Here is a 16,949-nt window from a genome sequence, read left to right as displayed (position 1 = left end):
AGATTATGAATATCAAGTTATCTGAATTCCAAGGGGGACTAACTGTGCAGAACTTTTTCTGTATTGTAATGAGTTACAATTTATGACTATAATCGGCAAAGATCCATCAAAACAACATCTGATACAAAAATATGAAAACACTCATAGATATTTGGATGATATTTTGACTCTCAATAATAACAACTTTAGTCTGTGCACTAAAGGGATTTATGCTGCTGAAACTAATTTAAGACACTGCAAGAAGATAGTCAAATATGTTTTATTTTAATAAATATGAAGATTTGATATATGCATACAACTGAAAAATTTAACATATTCACCAGGACATGTTTGGAAGCTAAAAATGCATAGTAAACAATGTAGAAGCACAATAAATCAAAAGAACAACATGGATAATTATGTTGCGTTTTTATAATCCATCATTCTCTTTACACAATCAAATTTTCTTTTTATCTATTCAAACACAAATAATTTCATCATCAAAATAAAAATATACATCTTAAACAATAAAAGTGAATTTAGTTAAACATTCTCTACAAAGAGAATTTTCAATACACAATCAACTGTGATTTATGAGATAAAACAGTTACTAGTATTATTGTTTAAAAAAACGGGAAATTAATAGTTTCATTATGAGCATTAAAATCTCCATTGTGAAAAGTCAATATATTAGAAACATGGAAAACATTCTGGGTAAACACTGCATGATGCCTTACTTCTTTAAGATACAAGTACATAGAACAAATAAGTAAAACTTAAATTACGAATATAATGCTATTCTGTTAGGTTAATTGATTTTTTATATCATTTTTTCTAATATTTTCAAAAGTATAAATTTTTGTTGTTGCTAAATTACCTTTTGAGAAAAGACAAAAGTTAATGGAGTATAAAATACCAAAAATAAATATTTTTCACTTAAATAACATGTTAGTAAAACGTTTTATCAACCTTTGTTTTATTGATCCATTTTACTTTGAAATTTTACACATGTTTAGGTATAGATGAGATTACTGGTAACTTATCAGAGTTTGCAATTCAATTTTATCATGAGGAAAAATTTGTACTTTTTATCCAACTTCACATATAACATATAAAAATTGTGAAAAATTTAATTGATACCAGGTACTTCCCATATTGGTAAATATACTAGTATAAACACTGGTTCCCTGCAGTTCAGTAGAACGTTGAACAGTAAATAAAAAACTATGAATTCTTATGTAAACTTTTGTTTTAATACAAATATGTTGGAAGGCCATTAAATACTTTTAAATTCATATAAAGCAAATACTATCAGGGATTAAAAACTTCTGACTCATCATTGAGCTGCACTGCAAAAACAGTTAAACTGCCTCACAATGGAAAAGCCTACTTCAGTGACATACTTAGGAGTGAAATTCTGGATTCCAAAATGGTGTTTCTGGAAAGGGATATAGGTAGAAATTTCTCTTCAGCTATAGGTTTGAACTCCCTGCCCAGGGATAGTAGTAAAATATTTCCAGTATTGGGGGGATCCTATAATCAATATCTAGAGAGTTGACAGATCATGAAATCAAAGTTTGCCTTTGAGGGTCATAATGGGGGTACCTTCATGATAGAATAATGGTAAAAGTTCTAGACAAATGATGTTCACAGTAAGTTTTGGGGTATGAGGATAAAATGTACACATTCTTTTAGACAGTAAAACATTGACTAATTTGGACGAATCACGTTAATTTTTTTCCAAAAATGACAGTTACCATAATTATTTGAGACCTTGACAAATCACGGTAAAATTTTAACCAATTTGACACTAACGGAAGCCTAAAATGACTGTTTGATGCCTGACATTAAAGGGCATTACTACCCTCCTTTATTTGATCCAAATTTTGAACTTTACATTGGAAAAGTAATACAAGTAAAAGGTTGAAAAAAGATCAATGCAATTAAATAATGTTTAATTTGATGACCTGCAGCTGGAAAATTATTAAAATTTTCTAAACAGTAAAGATTTCTTGATGTGACCCATAAACATTTGGCTAATTAACAATTGTGATTGTGTATGGGAGTTTTAACTGAACTGCTACAAATAAAATACTGTTTTTGCAAAAATAATGGAATAACAAGGTGATCCTTCTTGAGACAGACTTTCAATATGGTTTGATTAAAATGAACTTTGAAAAATAAAATAAATTACATGGCACACTTTGCTCCACATGACATCAGGTGTTATTCCTAATTCGTCGTTTTAGAATCTAATACATTCTGGGTAATATATTGAAAAGTGTACACCAAAACATTGTGATTGGTTAAAAACTTTCTAAATAATTGAAATTCAACCAATGATGTAACATTATTTTCATTTTGGTGTACGAACAATGAGATAACCCATAGTCCTTTAGTTTCTGAAAAGACAAATTCAAAAGAACACTACTGAAACAGCCCATAAGCATTCTCCATTTCATTGGCAAGAATAAAACAATCAAAATATCTAACAATATTCACAAATTTGATAACATAAATTCAATGTTCATTTAAACATACATTGTGATCATGAAATATGTAGCAGAAAAATTTATTACAGCCTCAATTCAATATGTGTTTGCTATTCATATGACAGTACCTTCCATTCAAAAACAACAAGAATTGAATAATTTTAGAGAAACAAATCTGTTAATTGTAGGAAACCTGATTGCTAGTTGCTTACAAAACATCTAGTGGTATTGAATTAAAAAAATTATACTTATATTTATTTGTAGTCTTTGATTTTTTTTTTCATTTGGAAGACTAAAAATCATTGCTCATACATTATTCTATATGATTGGGTTTTTTTTGCAGTTAAATAGTCTGTGGAAAAAACTTTGGAAAAAACACATACAACACAGAAAAAAATTAGAAAATGATATAAGTAACGATTATTTTATGGTGAATGAGATTTCAATTTTTATTAGAGTACTAAATGAATATGTTAATATATTCATCTGTTTTAGTAGAAATAAATAACATACAGAATAATTATTATTGGCAAGTGATTATTACATAGTAACATGGAGTTGATTCATCAAACCTAAAATTGCAATGACAATATAATACATTTCAATTAAAATTAATATAATATATTTAAATAAAATAAAATAAGTTTCAGATATTGCACCAATAGAGATTCCTTTAAAACAATAAATCAAGCAATTTAAAATATGATCAAATTAAATCATCTTTCAAAATCAATGTAAAAAAATATCACAAATATGGACTTTGTGTTAGAAAACATATGTGATAATAAACTAAAAGTCCTACTATTTCAAAGGTAATATGGCAAAACCTTTCATCCAATGAATGTGTTTCTTCTTTTCATTAAGAAAATAAACTTAAAAAAATGAAAAATTTTAAATGCTTTAAGCGATACCTGAGATTACTAAAATATTTCTTAATTGAAAATTTAATGTTTGATACATTTTAATAATAGACAAACGTTTCAAACATATAACAGCATTAATGTTCTCAACTATTGCTTGCTGTCTCATGAATACAGCATACAAAAATAAACATGTAGTAAATGCACATTTTCAGAAAACGTTTTAATTTAAAACACCTTCTTTCTTCGTGCTAATTACAAACATACACCAGGTAAAACAGTCATTTCTAGGGTTAACAAAGGACAATAACAGAGGAAAACAAATGTTTAATTCTACAAAGTAAATCTATAACAGCTATTTTAAAAATGTCTTAAGAATATGGAATATTTATTCAAAGTGAAATGTTCTTTTTTCATGTATAAAATGCCAATTACTGTAATAACCTTCCTTAGTGACACTAAAACATAGAAATTGGGCTTCTAAAGAGAAATAAATGAGTAAAAATGGTGCAAATTTTCTATAATTATGGACCTAAAATAACATCAGCAAACATTTGATTTATAGCTTTCAATTTTGGTCCTTAAATTCTGAACATGTGTAGTCAACAATTTTTCTAATTAATAAATCATTTCAAGTTTCCATTTTCTCAATTTTGTATTTGCCCAGTAGAAAAAGACTTTCATTCTTTAAATTATTTGAAGCAATGTTATTTTATGTATGATATGTTAAAAGTTGATTTTCCCAAAAAAAATGTATCATATTTAATAACACATGTGATGTGAAGGCTAGATACAATTGATTTTAGCATATATTCACACATTCACACTTCTGACTTTAGAACCAGGCTTGGGACCAGTGCGTGGCCTGTTTCCTGCTCCTTGACCAGACATCTTTGGACTGTCATTTTGATCGAACATAGCTTTCATGGCTGCTACACTGGGCTTATCAGTACCTTCATCAGACTTTGACTGATCTCTAGAGGAAATTAATGTATGCCCAGATGATGATGAATTCTTTTTCTCCCCAGCTTTTGATGAACTGGGTTTATCTCCAGTTTTTGATGAACTGGGTTTATCTCCAGTTTTTGATAAACTTGGTTTATCCCTTGGCTTTAATACAGGTCTACTTAATTTATCTTTTAACTCTGATGGCACTTTTAAGGGCTTTTTAGCCTCAGCTGCGTTGTCTGTTTTCTTAAGTTCCATGAAAGTTTTTGCAGCATTGGTAGAATTTTTCTTTTCTGGTTTAAATTTTGTGATTGCTGGAGGTGCAGAAGTTTCTGGTTTATCTTTCTCTTTTTTTCTTTTATTTGGATCAAATTGTTCATTACCTAAATTAAAGGATGTACTATTCAAATTACTTCTTGGTGGAGGTGGTCTTTGTGGAGATTTTTGTGCTGCATCTACAATTGACTTTCTTAGACTTTTTTTCTCCTTTCTATCATTGTCAGTTGGTGGTGGCATGGATGTTGGTCTTGGTGGTGGCCTCAATGGAGGATCTGAATGTGAAGGTTTTAGAGCGGCATGAGGAGGCACTGGTGGGGAGAGATTATTTTTGTTTGCATCTTTTAACTTTTCATTACTAGATTCTCTTACAAAGGCTTTTGACCGTCTGTCAGTTGTACTTATCAAAACTGGTTTTGAAATTTCCTTATTGAAAGAATCTTTCTTGACTATTGGATCATGTTTAAGAAGATCAGGGGCACTTGGAAGTTTCCTATGCACATCTGGTTCAGAATCAGACAACAGTGCCTCACTTTTAACTCTCGGTGGAGGTTTTGGTTTAGAAGATGGCTTCATGGCTCTAAATTCTATAAATGGCTTTTTCTTTTGTACTGGTCGGTCATGAGTTTTTTCAGTTAGTAAAGGTCCAGAAATATCTACCCCACCACCATTTCTAAATCGTGTAGTAGTCTCCACTGGTTCACAAGAAGCACCATCTGATAAATTCTTCTTTGGACCTTTGGGCTTTCTATTAAACTTTGGAACCCTATTGAAAAAGACAATATTTACTAAGTATTTATTTATATACATCATTTTATCAATTTATACCATATGTAATCATCAGTGAACTAATGGATGTAATAAATTATACCATGAATAACATGTTTTTTTATAAAGTTGAACATCACATCATGAATTTGATGAGACTGTTGTACAAGTGAGAGGTTTAGCGCTATAAAACAAGGTTCAATCCACCATTTTCTACATTTGAAACTGCCTGTACCAAGTTAGGAATATGACTGTTGTTGTCCATTTGTTGATGTGTTTTGTCATTTGATTTTGCCATGTGATTAGGGACTTTCCGATTAAATTTCCCTCAGAGTTCAGTATTTTTGTGATTTTACTTTATATATATATTTGAATAATTGAATGGCTGTATCTATTCCATTTATTCAGTTTATCATAAAAATCCCTTTGAAAACAAGCATTCTGTGAGTATTGTATTAAAATACAGTTCACTAGCGGTCAAAACTAAATAAATTGGGACCAAATTCTAATGTGATCTTACTTTTTGTCATTCTTGAAGATAATACGTTAATAATTGGTGTATGGTTTTATAATGACAAGTTACAGATCAAGTTTGAATTTTGTTCAGGTCTAATAATTTTGTGTAGAGTTATGGTCCCTAATTCACTCAAATGATCAGTTTTCCACATTTGTTTTTCATCATGCTAATGTGATCCTTAAAACTTGTCATGGTGTAAACTATCTAACAAATATCAAGTCAATATCTTCAAGCATGATGAAAAACAAATGTGGAAAACTGATCATTTGAGTGAATTAGGGACCATAACTCTACACAAAATTATTAGACCTGAACAAAATTCAAACTTGATCTGTAACTTGTCATTATAAAACCATACACCAATTATTAACTTATTATCTTCAAGAATGACAAAAAAAGTGCTGAAAGCTAATTATATATGTGATTTGTTTATGTCAATGGACCAAAGCTCTGCACAAAATCATCACACCAGAACAAAATCTGAAATTGATCTCTAACTTGTCATGATAAATCAATACAGCAAATACTAAAATCAATATCTTTAAGCACAAAGAAAAAAAGTGAGGAAAACTGATTTGCCTGTCTGACTGATGGACAGACACACAGACAGACAAAAGGAGTGTTAACAAGCATTCTGTGAGTATTGCATGGCAATACATGGTCCCCTTGGGGTTAAAATTTCATTGTGATGGAAAGAAATTCTAACTTGATCTGTAACTTGTCATGGTGTAAACTACATTAAATAATTAACAAACCTAACACTAAATTCTTCAAATAATTTCCTAAGGAAAAGGGGGAAAAAATCCAAAATGTCATTTATCTTTATAATAGAATGTCTTTTACAAATCTTTTTAAAAATGAGTTATTTCTCTTAGATCAGAAATCTAGTAAGTTTATAATTATTTCATTAAAAATTTAATTGTAGGCCGTTTACTTGTCAGGATAAAACAATAAACCAAATATCAAATCAATATCTTCAAGCATGAAGGAAAAAAGTCTGAAAAACTTATTTGTTTGACTGATGTATGGACAGACAGACAGAGTGCAAACCTTAAGTCCACTACATATTAGTCTGTAGTGGACTAATACAACACTTGTAATAATTTCTGAATTTACATAATTACAGTATTTGTTATCTGTATAACATAAATTTGTTACCAGTATGAAATAACATTTGTAACCTAAAAAATTACCTGTATAATATAACAGCAACTTGTTTATTCCAACAATAATATAACTTCTTTCTGTTGATGACAGCTACAGCTATTAAAACCAAAGGACAAATAACCAGGAAAAATACCAGTAATCCAATCATCAAACTGTTCACCTCTGAAAATAAATACAAACTCAGTTAACATGAGTGAAATTGCATTCTCCATATATCATTTTGTTGAAGCACATCAGACCCCTTAAATGAAAAAAATAATAACATGAATCATGAATGTGTCCATTTTTCTTTCTTTTCCATATATCTTTTGGTTTTCAATTTTAGTGTTTATATTTCATAACCATAGATGTATTTTGTCACCAGCCTGGAATTTTTTTTTTATGTAGTTGATCGCCCAAACCAGGAATTACCCTTATCCGCTATCAATATTGTAATTGTCTTCACAGCATCCATTGTTTTTCAACGTTTTTTTGTCAGTCAGATACGATTTTACTCAAATTACACATTACTTGTCTGCTAATTTGAACCCCTGCAAGGAGTTAAACATGTTTCTCACTAACAATGTGACAATTTAATTTTATAATGTAATTAAAAGTTTCCTTATAATTTGGACCGTGAATTTGACAGGCAAAACATGCTATAAAAGGCCTTTAAAAGTGAAAATGTGCTTACCTGAAAATAGGGAAAAAGTTATAGATCCCACAGCTCTAATGTGCTGAGTAAGTGTGAATACCCGTATTTTTACGGGTAGACAGTATATATAGTACAGACAATTTGTGGCGGGATTACATGCATTAAATTATCGTGCAGAAAGTATAGTGAAAGTCTATTGTCATAGTCTGTCAATGAATGAATGAATGAATGAATGAATGAATGAATGAATGAATGAATGAATGAATGAATGAATGAATGAATGAATGAATGAATGAATGAATGAATGAGTAAATGATAGTAAATCATAGTAAATCGAAATCAGTATAGTATTTCTCTTTCTTTATTCAGCTGATAATTTGTTACGGTGACATAATACTTCATGTAAAAATGGCAAATTGTGATTGGGTGATACCAGGGTGTTAATTCACTCTAGCATATGGCTGAGAGGGGAACATTTTTTTTTAATCTTACCCTCTCATCTAGACCAATCAAAATTGATAGTTTAAAGGACAATGAATTGAAAGTACATCAAGTGATTAAATTCAGTGCTTAAATTCTACGTTTTGGCTCAGATTTTATTATTTGACTGAAAAATTAACAATAAAATATCTTGCTTAATTTTATTTTTTTCTGATACCCGTAACTTTGTTATGTATGTAACGTCATAGAAATTATTTTTAAAATAAAATTAATCTGTAAAAGACTAAAATGGTAGGACACTAAGTATAATGAATTAAATGACCCATAGCTGAGAGAGTGACAGAGCAGATTGGTGCATCTGGAAAAAATATTGTCAACCATGGCTTCGCCGCAGTTGACAATGTTTTCTCTGGGTAACAGTCTGCTCTATCACCCTCTCAGATATGTGTTTATTATAAAATGTTTGATACATCATTTCAAATAGATCACTACAAAAATCTGATATGAAATTTAAGGTAAAAGTGAGGTAATTACTTTGTATTTTGACTGGTCCACTGTGTATGCTCCCACCGTGGCCTGGCTCATCACAGAACGGTGGAGCAAAGCCCTCATTACAATGACACTGTCCCATTGTATTACAAACCTGCAAAAAATCAATATGATACAAAAATTGATTGATAACTTTAAAAACTACACATCAATCAGGTATTTCAGTAAGCTCATCTGCTGCATAAAAGTGTAAACTTTTAATAAACTATTGACACCAAGATATGTCTCGCTATATGTTATTTTTATAATATAATGTCAATACTTTAATATGAAAACTTGTATTTTCTCATTTTTTAAAATTTTATTCACTTCATTGAACTTGAAAAAGAAAACAGCCAATTTAGATCACTTGTACTGTATAAGAGGCAGGTATTACAATTAAAAATTTATAACATCTCCTCTGGGTTATTCTTTTTAACAGTCCTCCATGTATTTCTGACATTACCTCAAAAATATGTTATAATACTTGTCAGAGGTTAATATAATTTGCCATGATTTAACAGGACTTTTTGGTCAAGCACCCCAGTCAAACACATGAGAACTTTATGTTCTCATTTCATTTTAGATGAATTTGGCTATTTATTTTAGGTATTTTTGACATATAGCTCTTCAACGTTTTCAGTACTTATACATCCTTGACTTTCAAATGTTTGGCTTTGAGTGTTCCTGATGAAAGTAAATCCAGAAAAACCCTTCGGACACATGAAACTATTAAATGTGATGTTTTCAAATTTTTTCATACTTACTCCATTACCATGACAATTCGGACAGGTTGGTGTGCTTACTAAACTCAAGGGAACACATTTCTTCTTCAAACAAATCTGAAATAAAATCATTTGCTTATTACATATGTATTATCAGTTGATATATCATGATGTTTTTTTGTTTCCTTGGTTATTAGCTCCACAAAATACAGTTTATCTAGATAAATGTTTTTTTAGTCATTGCAAACATAATGAATGTGGTCTAATGAGCTTAAAATAATCAAATTTACCTATTATTGTTCAATATCCAAAATCTAAATACATGGCATGGATTAATTCAGCATATCAATGAATACCAAGAATTCAATTTTTGATGAAATCAAACAAAGTTTAATTTTGGATCCTTTTGACCTTAATGTGGACCAATTTGATAACAGGGCCCAATAAATATTTGACACATAAAAGGTTTCGAAAACAGAACAAAAATGTAGTCAAAGAACTTAGAAATGGTAATATGCTCATTTTTTTGCTTTTGTCTAATACACTATGCTGTTGTGAATTGCCCCTTGCCTCTTAATACATCAGCATAGTAACATCTTAAAGTTAACTGACAGCTAATCACCTCAAGAAAATACAATATTTCATTATACACAATTTTAAAGCAGTGTAAGGGAGGTATTCCAACATATGAGCTGCAATGGATAGAAATTGACCTTCTGCAAGTCCACGTAATCATGTACATTTAAAAGTGCTTGATGGATTTTGGAATATTCAGAAACAAGATGAAAGATAAATTTGGATCTGTAGTGTATGGTTCTCATCTTATTTCAATTTTGAAATAGTAACAGGCTGTCCATAGAATTTTTTCAACCCAAAATAAGTAAACAGATGCTATGAAGTATTCATTTACATAAGGTTGATTTCTATAGCTGCAGCTCATATTATAAAATTGTGAAAGGAAAATTGTCAAAGTGACAACAACCTGACCATAGAGCAGACAACAGCCCGAAGGCCACCAATGGGTCTTCAATGTAGCAAGAAACTTCCGTACCCTGGCCCCTTAAAAAATATGTATACTAGTACAGTGATAATGGATGTCATACTAAGCTCCGAATTATACACAAGAAACTAAAATTAAATATCATACAAGACTAACAAAGACCAGAGGCTCCTGACTTGGGACATGCGCAAAAATTGAGGCGGGGTTGAACATGTTTGGGATACTGCCTTACACTGCTTTAAAATTATCTTAATTGTCCATTAACCAAGAAAACCTTGTTTACCCCCTATCTCCTAAAGGGTTTGAGCCATAACCCCCCACCCCCAAAGCCCTTCTGTACTATCCCTTTGTGGTATGGAAACTTGTGGTATAATTTTTAGGGAGATCCATACACTTAAACACAAGTTATTTTCTGAAAACTAGAAATATGCCTTTTTGGGCCTCTTTTTGGTCCATAATTCCTAAACTGTTAGGACCATAACCCCCAAAATTAATCCCAAACCTTCCTTTAGTGGTATAAACCTTGCATTAAAATACTATTGATATACTAGAGTTATTATTGGGAAACCTTTTGTCTTTGGAATACCCTGACGAGAACAAGACAACGACGACGACAACGTGATACCAATATACAACCTAAAAATTTTCAAGTTTTGCAGTCGTATAAAAATGAAAATAAAATAATTCATAAGAAATTAAAATTGTAGTTTCTTTTAGTAAATACTTATGATGGCTCCCCAAAGCAAAACATATGCTATAACATTTAGTGTAATAAAGAACCCACCGTCATTAAAGATAAACAAATATATATCAACGATACAATGGCATTAAACCAACCTTCTTTTATTATTTGAACCCAGCTTAAGATACTGTAAAAACAAACCTTATGATCACCACATTTAGACCCATCTGGAACTTGTCCAGGATCAGGCATATCTAAACCAACATCCATGATGGCTGATCGACAAACATACTTTTTATCTCCCTTTGTAAGAAAGGTTGCAGGGGTTGCATGTGATATCTGTTCACTCCAAAACATCAACTTCTCATTGAGATGAACACAGTGTAACAATCCACAGTCAACATCCCTGTTAAAGCAGTAAAATATCACAATATAGACTTATTAATTTCATGTTCAATATATAACCTCATGGGTATAGGTAAAACCCTGAATTCAAATATTCTAAGAGGTAAAAATTTTCACAGTCTTTTAAGTAAACTTTTGAAAAAATAAATCAATCCACATCAATACCAATTTATATAAAAAAAAACTCCAAAATATCAACACATGTATTGTAGAGTGCTTTCTTTAATCACTCAACTATTTATAGCACATGATATCACAATTTATTGAAGAAGAAAAAAGAAGAATTTAAAATTTCATTTCCAACATACATATCAATGGTTTAAAAGTGGGTTGTTAAGAGTTTAAAATCTACTCTGTTCGATAACTCTTAAAGATATAAGAAGATGTGGTATGAGTGCCAATGAGACAACTCTCCATCCAAGTCACCATTATAGGTCAAACAACGGTCTTCAACACCAGACAGCAATCTATAAAGGGCCCCAAATATTACTAGTGTAATACCATTCCAAAGGAAAACAAACGATCTAATCTATATATAAAACAAGAGAAGAGAAACACTTATAAACAACATCAACAAACTTCAACTACTGAACATCACATTCCTGACTTAGGACAGGTGCAAACAAATGCAGTGGGTTCAAACATTTTAATAGTACCAAACCTCACCCTTATCTGAACCAATAGTGTAACATAATAATATAGAAAGACACTATACATACTCCTTGTCACATCTTTCGTATCTCCTGGTGATCCAGTTATAACCACAGTTACCATACTTGCTACCATTGATATTTAGCATTTTAAAACAGATTGGATCTGATACTCTTCCTGTAGACCCCCATAACAGTTTACATTGACCTGTAGGTGTTGTACAAGTTCCATTGTAACAGTATGACTGAAAATAAAAATAACAAGTTGAACTGTGAGCTTATGATCACTAATGATACATGTACTAACATTCAAAAGTATTGGGTAAATGATGAAAGATGTATGTGAAAACGGAAGGTAAAATTATCTTGTTGTGATTGGTTTAACACTGTCACGTGGTGAACCCCTATAGATCAGTAGGGGTGTAGTGATGTTAGGTGTACTGTTAATGATAACGTCATCTATTAAAGTGTTTGATTGATTTCCTGTTAAGAGAAGTTGAATAGCACTGGATCTGAAAATGCTTACATGAAGCTTGATACTTAATTTCAGGAAGCACTGATTATAGGAGTTTACATATATTTAAATGGAATTGATAATTTAGAGTTCATTAGTCTGATGTGTTTGTATTCTTGTGTACCTGGACATGTGTACATGTAGATGTGACATTTTAGAACATTACTACAAACATTATAATACCTGCAATCTGCAAGCTTTTTTTCCTATCCTATTCTGCATGCACTATACTCAAGATTGAATGTCAAAAAGATGCTTCTCTGTAGCACTATATATGAATAGAATAAAGTTTGAAATATACTAATTTACCTGTCCTCCACTGCATGGCATACCATTCATGATATGCACATCTGATGGACAATATTCTGTCTCCCCATCACAGAATTCTGGTAAATCACATTCACCTGGTGATAATCTACATAGAGTAGCTGCAGACTTTGGCTGTAACAAAAAAAAATCTAAAATTGTGTTGCTATGTGTAAACAAAATTTATTTTTAAATAATTAACAGAAACCCCACAACAAATGTGTAGTTTTAGATTGAATTTAGTGTTGATGTTGCTATTCTGATGCTGAAAGAGTAATTTCACATGTAATAAACTATAATTCATTACACAAAATAGTGCTAAGTACTCTGGCAGAAATCAAGATCTCTTGGGAAATAGCAGGGTAGATATGGACAAAGACATTGTTAATTTATAATTATTACATATCTGAAAAGACATAATTTGATTTTGCATATGTTATAACTGCTGAATTGCCCTAGTTATATTTGTACCCAAGGCCTGTTGTTATACCCTACACTGGTATCATCCCTTGACCCACATGAGCCTTTGGCTTGCACCTTTATCTGATATTTTTATACTGATGATTTTTTCGATTGTTTTCCAGTTAAAGTATAAATTTCTCATCCACCCATCCCTATCTTGCAGAAAATTCAACAGTTTTTGATCATTAGTATGCATGAAAACTGCCAATGGATCAATTGATTAATCAATTAGCACTACCCTACATACTTTTCTTAGACAATTCATGACATTGCTAAGTAAGACCTACTCAAAGTAAGGAAGATATTATAAAAATTTGGTTATTGTATCTTTGAAATATTTCTCCTCATATATTCAAGTATATACATGTATACATTCTTTCCTTCTTTTTGTATTTGTATGTCAAGAAAAGTGCTTCTGTCATTTAAAGGGTTTGAGCATCGCACACCAAGGTAAACTTAGAAAAAGCGCTTCAAAGTTCAAACACACCAAAATGTGTTATCAATCATGTCAATGTCCCTGTAAGAAGGCAAGATTTCATTAGGTACAAGTGTGATAATTTGAAAGACTAAAACCTGAACTGGAAGCATAACTTACATATTGGTTTAAATATGATAAATTTTTAGTCATATCTAAACATTTCTTTGAATAAAATGTTAATAGGGCATGTTTTATAAAAGCCTTCCATACAGCTGGACCAAGAAAAAACATTCAAGTATTACATCACAGTTTTATCATAACAACGGAGCAGAGACATAACAAGTAAAACTGTGAGCTACTGCTCACTGATAATACCCCCGCTGAACGAAATATTTTGATAAACAGGGAGTTTGACTTATATAAACCCTGAAACCAAATTTCAGAAATCCTTGTTATAGTAGTTCCTGAGGAAAATGCGACGAAAATATTCATGGATGGACTTATGGATAGACAGACAGAGGAAAAACAGTAAACCCCCTCTCTTTTAAACTAGGGGTATACTTATTACAAGTTCTCTAAATTTTGTGCTTATTTTACATTTCCTGACCAGTGTAGAAAAATATTTCTCCTCACTAGTGAAAAATCTGTTCTCAGCAAATGACTGGTTTAAATTAAATTGTGATTGTTTTTTAGTGATGTTAAATTGTCTTGGTTTTCTTCTGAATTTTCTTATTGTGACGTCATAAAAAAAGACGACCATGTCTGATGACGTCACATCAAAAGTACACAACTTTCCTCAAATCTTTGAAAAGGAAGGATCAAAATCAAAGAGAAACAGACTCATGTATTATGATATTTTTGCACTCTCAACAGTTCAATTTTAATTATTTAAAAAGCTTGGCAAGCCTCATGCTTTAAATATTAAAATTTAACCGTCTCAAGTAAAGAAATATCTTAATACACTTGTTGCAGTTGTGGAATCTATATATTCATATCACACAATATCTAATGTTTCTACAATTATATTTACCTGACAACTATTCAGGTCACAACATCTGCCTGTAGCACATCTGGCATGACTTAACAACTTACATGATGAGGCATTACAACACTTATTGTCACATATCTGTAATACATATAATACACAATTTCTAAATATGTCTGATAAATGAAGCATTTTTCAAAAGATAAAATTAAACAAAAGAACAAGAATGCATTACAGCGTTTGGATGTATAAATACTCATCCATGCCTACTTTTTTTCTTTTATTAAATTGTTATTTGAATGGAGAGTTGTCTCATTGGCACTCATACCACATCTTCCTATATATCTATATACATGTATGTCTTGATAAGCATCCCCCAAATATTTATTAAAAGTATCTTTAGTCAAAACTAGGTGTCTGACAGATCGGGAAAAAATCTTATATGTAACCACTCTACACTCCCAAGCTGCTGACGTTATATAAAGTTATCATTCTGTTCAGTAAAACTAGTGAAAATTTTGATTACATGTACATTCAACAAATTGAATATTATCAGTTAACAGGCAGACGTGGTCTGACAGATACCAAAAAAGTTCACCCATATTAATTATCACTGTCAAGTTGCTGACCAAATAAAGTCATTTTAATCTATAGTTCATTAGTTCTAAGAAAAGTTTGATAGAAATAATTCTGTCTTAAATTTTTTTATCATATGAAATATGCGAGTTAAAAATTCAAAACTATATACAACGCACAAGAGAAACAGCAAGAATCTAACAACATTTTGTTTGAATGGACAAGGTATGATTTTCCAATAAATTGACAATGAAAATTGACATTCATGTGCATGATCAAGATGTTGAGGTTTTTTTTTTATCACAATCTGTGATTTTTATTTGTTTTTTTGACACATAATAGGTTTATGACACAGAGTAACTGTAGTAAAAGAACTTGAATTGGTTATAAATGTGATTTGAATTCATATTCATTCTTTTGCTTTTGTGCAATACACTATGCTGTTGTGAATTGATAATATTCTACAATAATTTAATTTTGGATGTAACATGTCTTCTGATTGGATGACGTTATTTTGTTATGAGCCCATAGACATAATTTATTCATGTGACCGTGACATCATCAACGATTTTTCATGGTTTTCTCCGGTTTAAAATGGAATTTAGAATTAAATTATGAGAAATGACTGTAATATGTTTTCTGTCTATTGGAAATAACATTAAAAATGTGGTGCACACTGTTATATAACCCGCTACGCATGTTATTCAGTGTGCACCAAATTTTTTATGTTATTTCTTCATAGACAGAAAAAATTATACAGTCATTCCTTAAATAATTTAATTTTGGATGTAACACGTCTTCTGATTGGATTTCTGAGGTCACCCCTGACCATAATCATGTATCAGGTATCATCCTTTACATATGTCTAGTATCATGACTTATCTGTGGTACTGCTGATTCATTATTATTCGTTGGATACCAATTTTCATGTATTTTGTGGGTACAGATGAACTACGAAAAGGCTTGTTAGCAGACTAAGTTTAAAAACCATGAAACCAAATATCTAAAAACGTGTAAGTTTTCCCTAATCCACAGTAACCCATTACCACTTTCGTGTATCAGGTATCATCCTTAACATATGTCCATTATCATAACTTACATGAGGTAAACCACAATCACATTCTTCTCCGTCCTCAACAAAGCCATTCCCACAATATGGAGCATCAAACAGCTGTTTCGGAATATTTTTAAGACAGTAGTCTAAACCAATCTCAAAGTTATCATTTAATACTGTCTGGGAACATGAGGACCATTTCGTTGGTGTTTTGCTTCTACAAATAACAATCATTAACTTATTGTAGATATTTCAATAAAGCATTTTGTAAAAGAAGACATTTTTGCAGTTTGCTTTTTGGATTGCAAAATTCTTTTTTTTTTTGACAATTTTGTGCATAAAATGCCTGGTCAGTTCAATTTTTTGCAATATTTCCTGTTCGTTTGTTTTGTTAAAATTGACAAAAACATAATGCTGAAAACTTTATTTGACTTCAAGCTTAACACGCATAACCTGATAGACTTCATTATTCTTCATAGAATGCTTTAAAATACATTTGTTCTTTAAAATACAATATAAATAAAACATGTGCAAGATCATATATTTCATTCAAAACTTTTGT

The 16,949-nt window shown here is 30.8% G+C and overlaps 1 protein-coding gene across 1 annotated transcript in view; it reads right to left on the bottom strand.

The window, feature by feature from the left end:
- Positions 1-241: 241 nt before the first annotated feature.
- Positions 242-16,949, bottom strand: part of LOC134715396 (zinc metalloproteinase-disintegrin-like BmMP) — a 35,147-nt gene continuing 18,439 nt past the window's right edge. Inside the window, exons 13-21 of the mRNA XM_063577548.1 lie at positions 16,433-16,604; positions 14,803-14,898; positions 12,896-13,027; positions 12,142-12,317; positions 11,219-11,423; positions 9,378-9,452; positions 8,617-8,725; positions 7,034-7,169; positions 242-5,321 (exon numbers count right to left, since the gene is read on the bottom strand). Of these exons, the coding sequence (XP_063433618.1) occupies positions 4,145-5,321; positions 7,034-7,169; positions 8,617-8,725; positions 9,378-9,452; positions 11,219-11,423; positions 12,142-12,317; positions 12,896-13,027; positions 14,803-14,898; positions 16,433-16,604 (2,278 nt within the window). The 3' untranslated portion in view covers positions 242-4,144. The remainder of the gene's footprint in view (positions 5,322-7,033; positions 7,170-8,616; positions 8,726-9,377; positions 9,453-11,218; positions 11,424-12,141; positions 12,318-12,895; positions 13,028-14,802; positions 14,899-16,432; positions 16,605-16,949) is intronic.

This window comes from Mytilus trossulus, chromosome 4 (genome assembly GCF_036588685.1).
Source record: "Mytilus trossulus isolate FHL-02 chromosome 4, PNRI_Mtr1.1.1.hap1, whole genome shotgun sequence".
NCBI lineage: Eukaryota > Metazoa > Mollusca > Bivalvia > Mytilida > Mytilidae > Mytilus > Mytilus trossulus.
The sequence above is the reverse complement of the archived record's forward strand: the minus strand, read 5'-3'. Positions and strand labels throughout refer to the sequence as shown.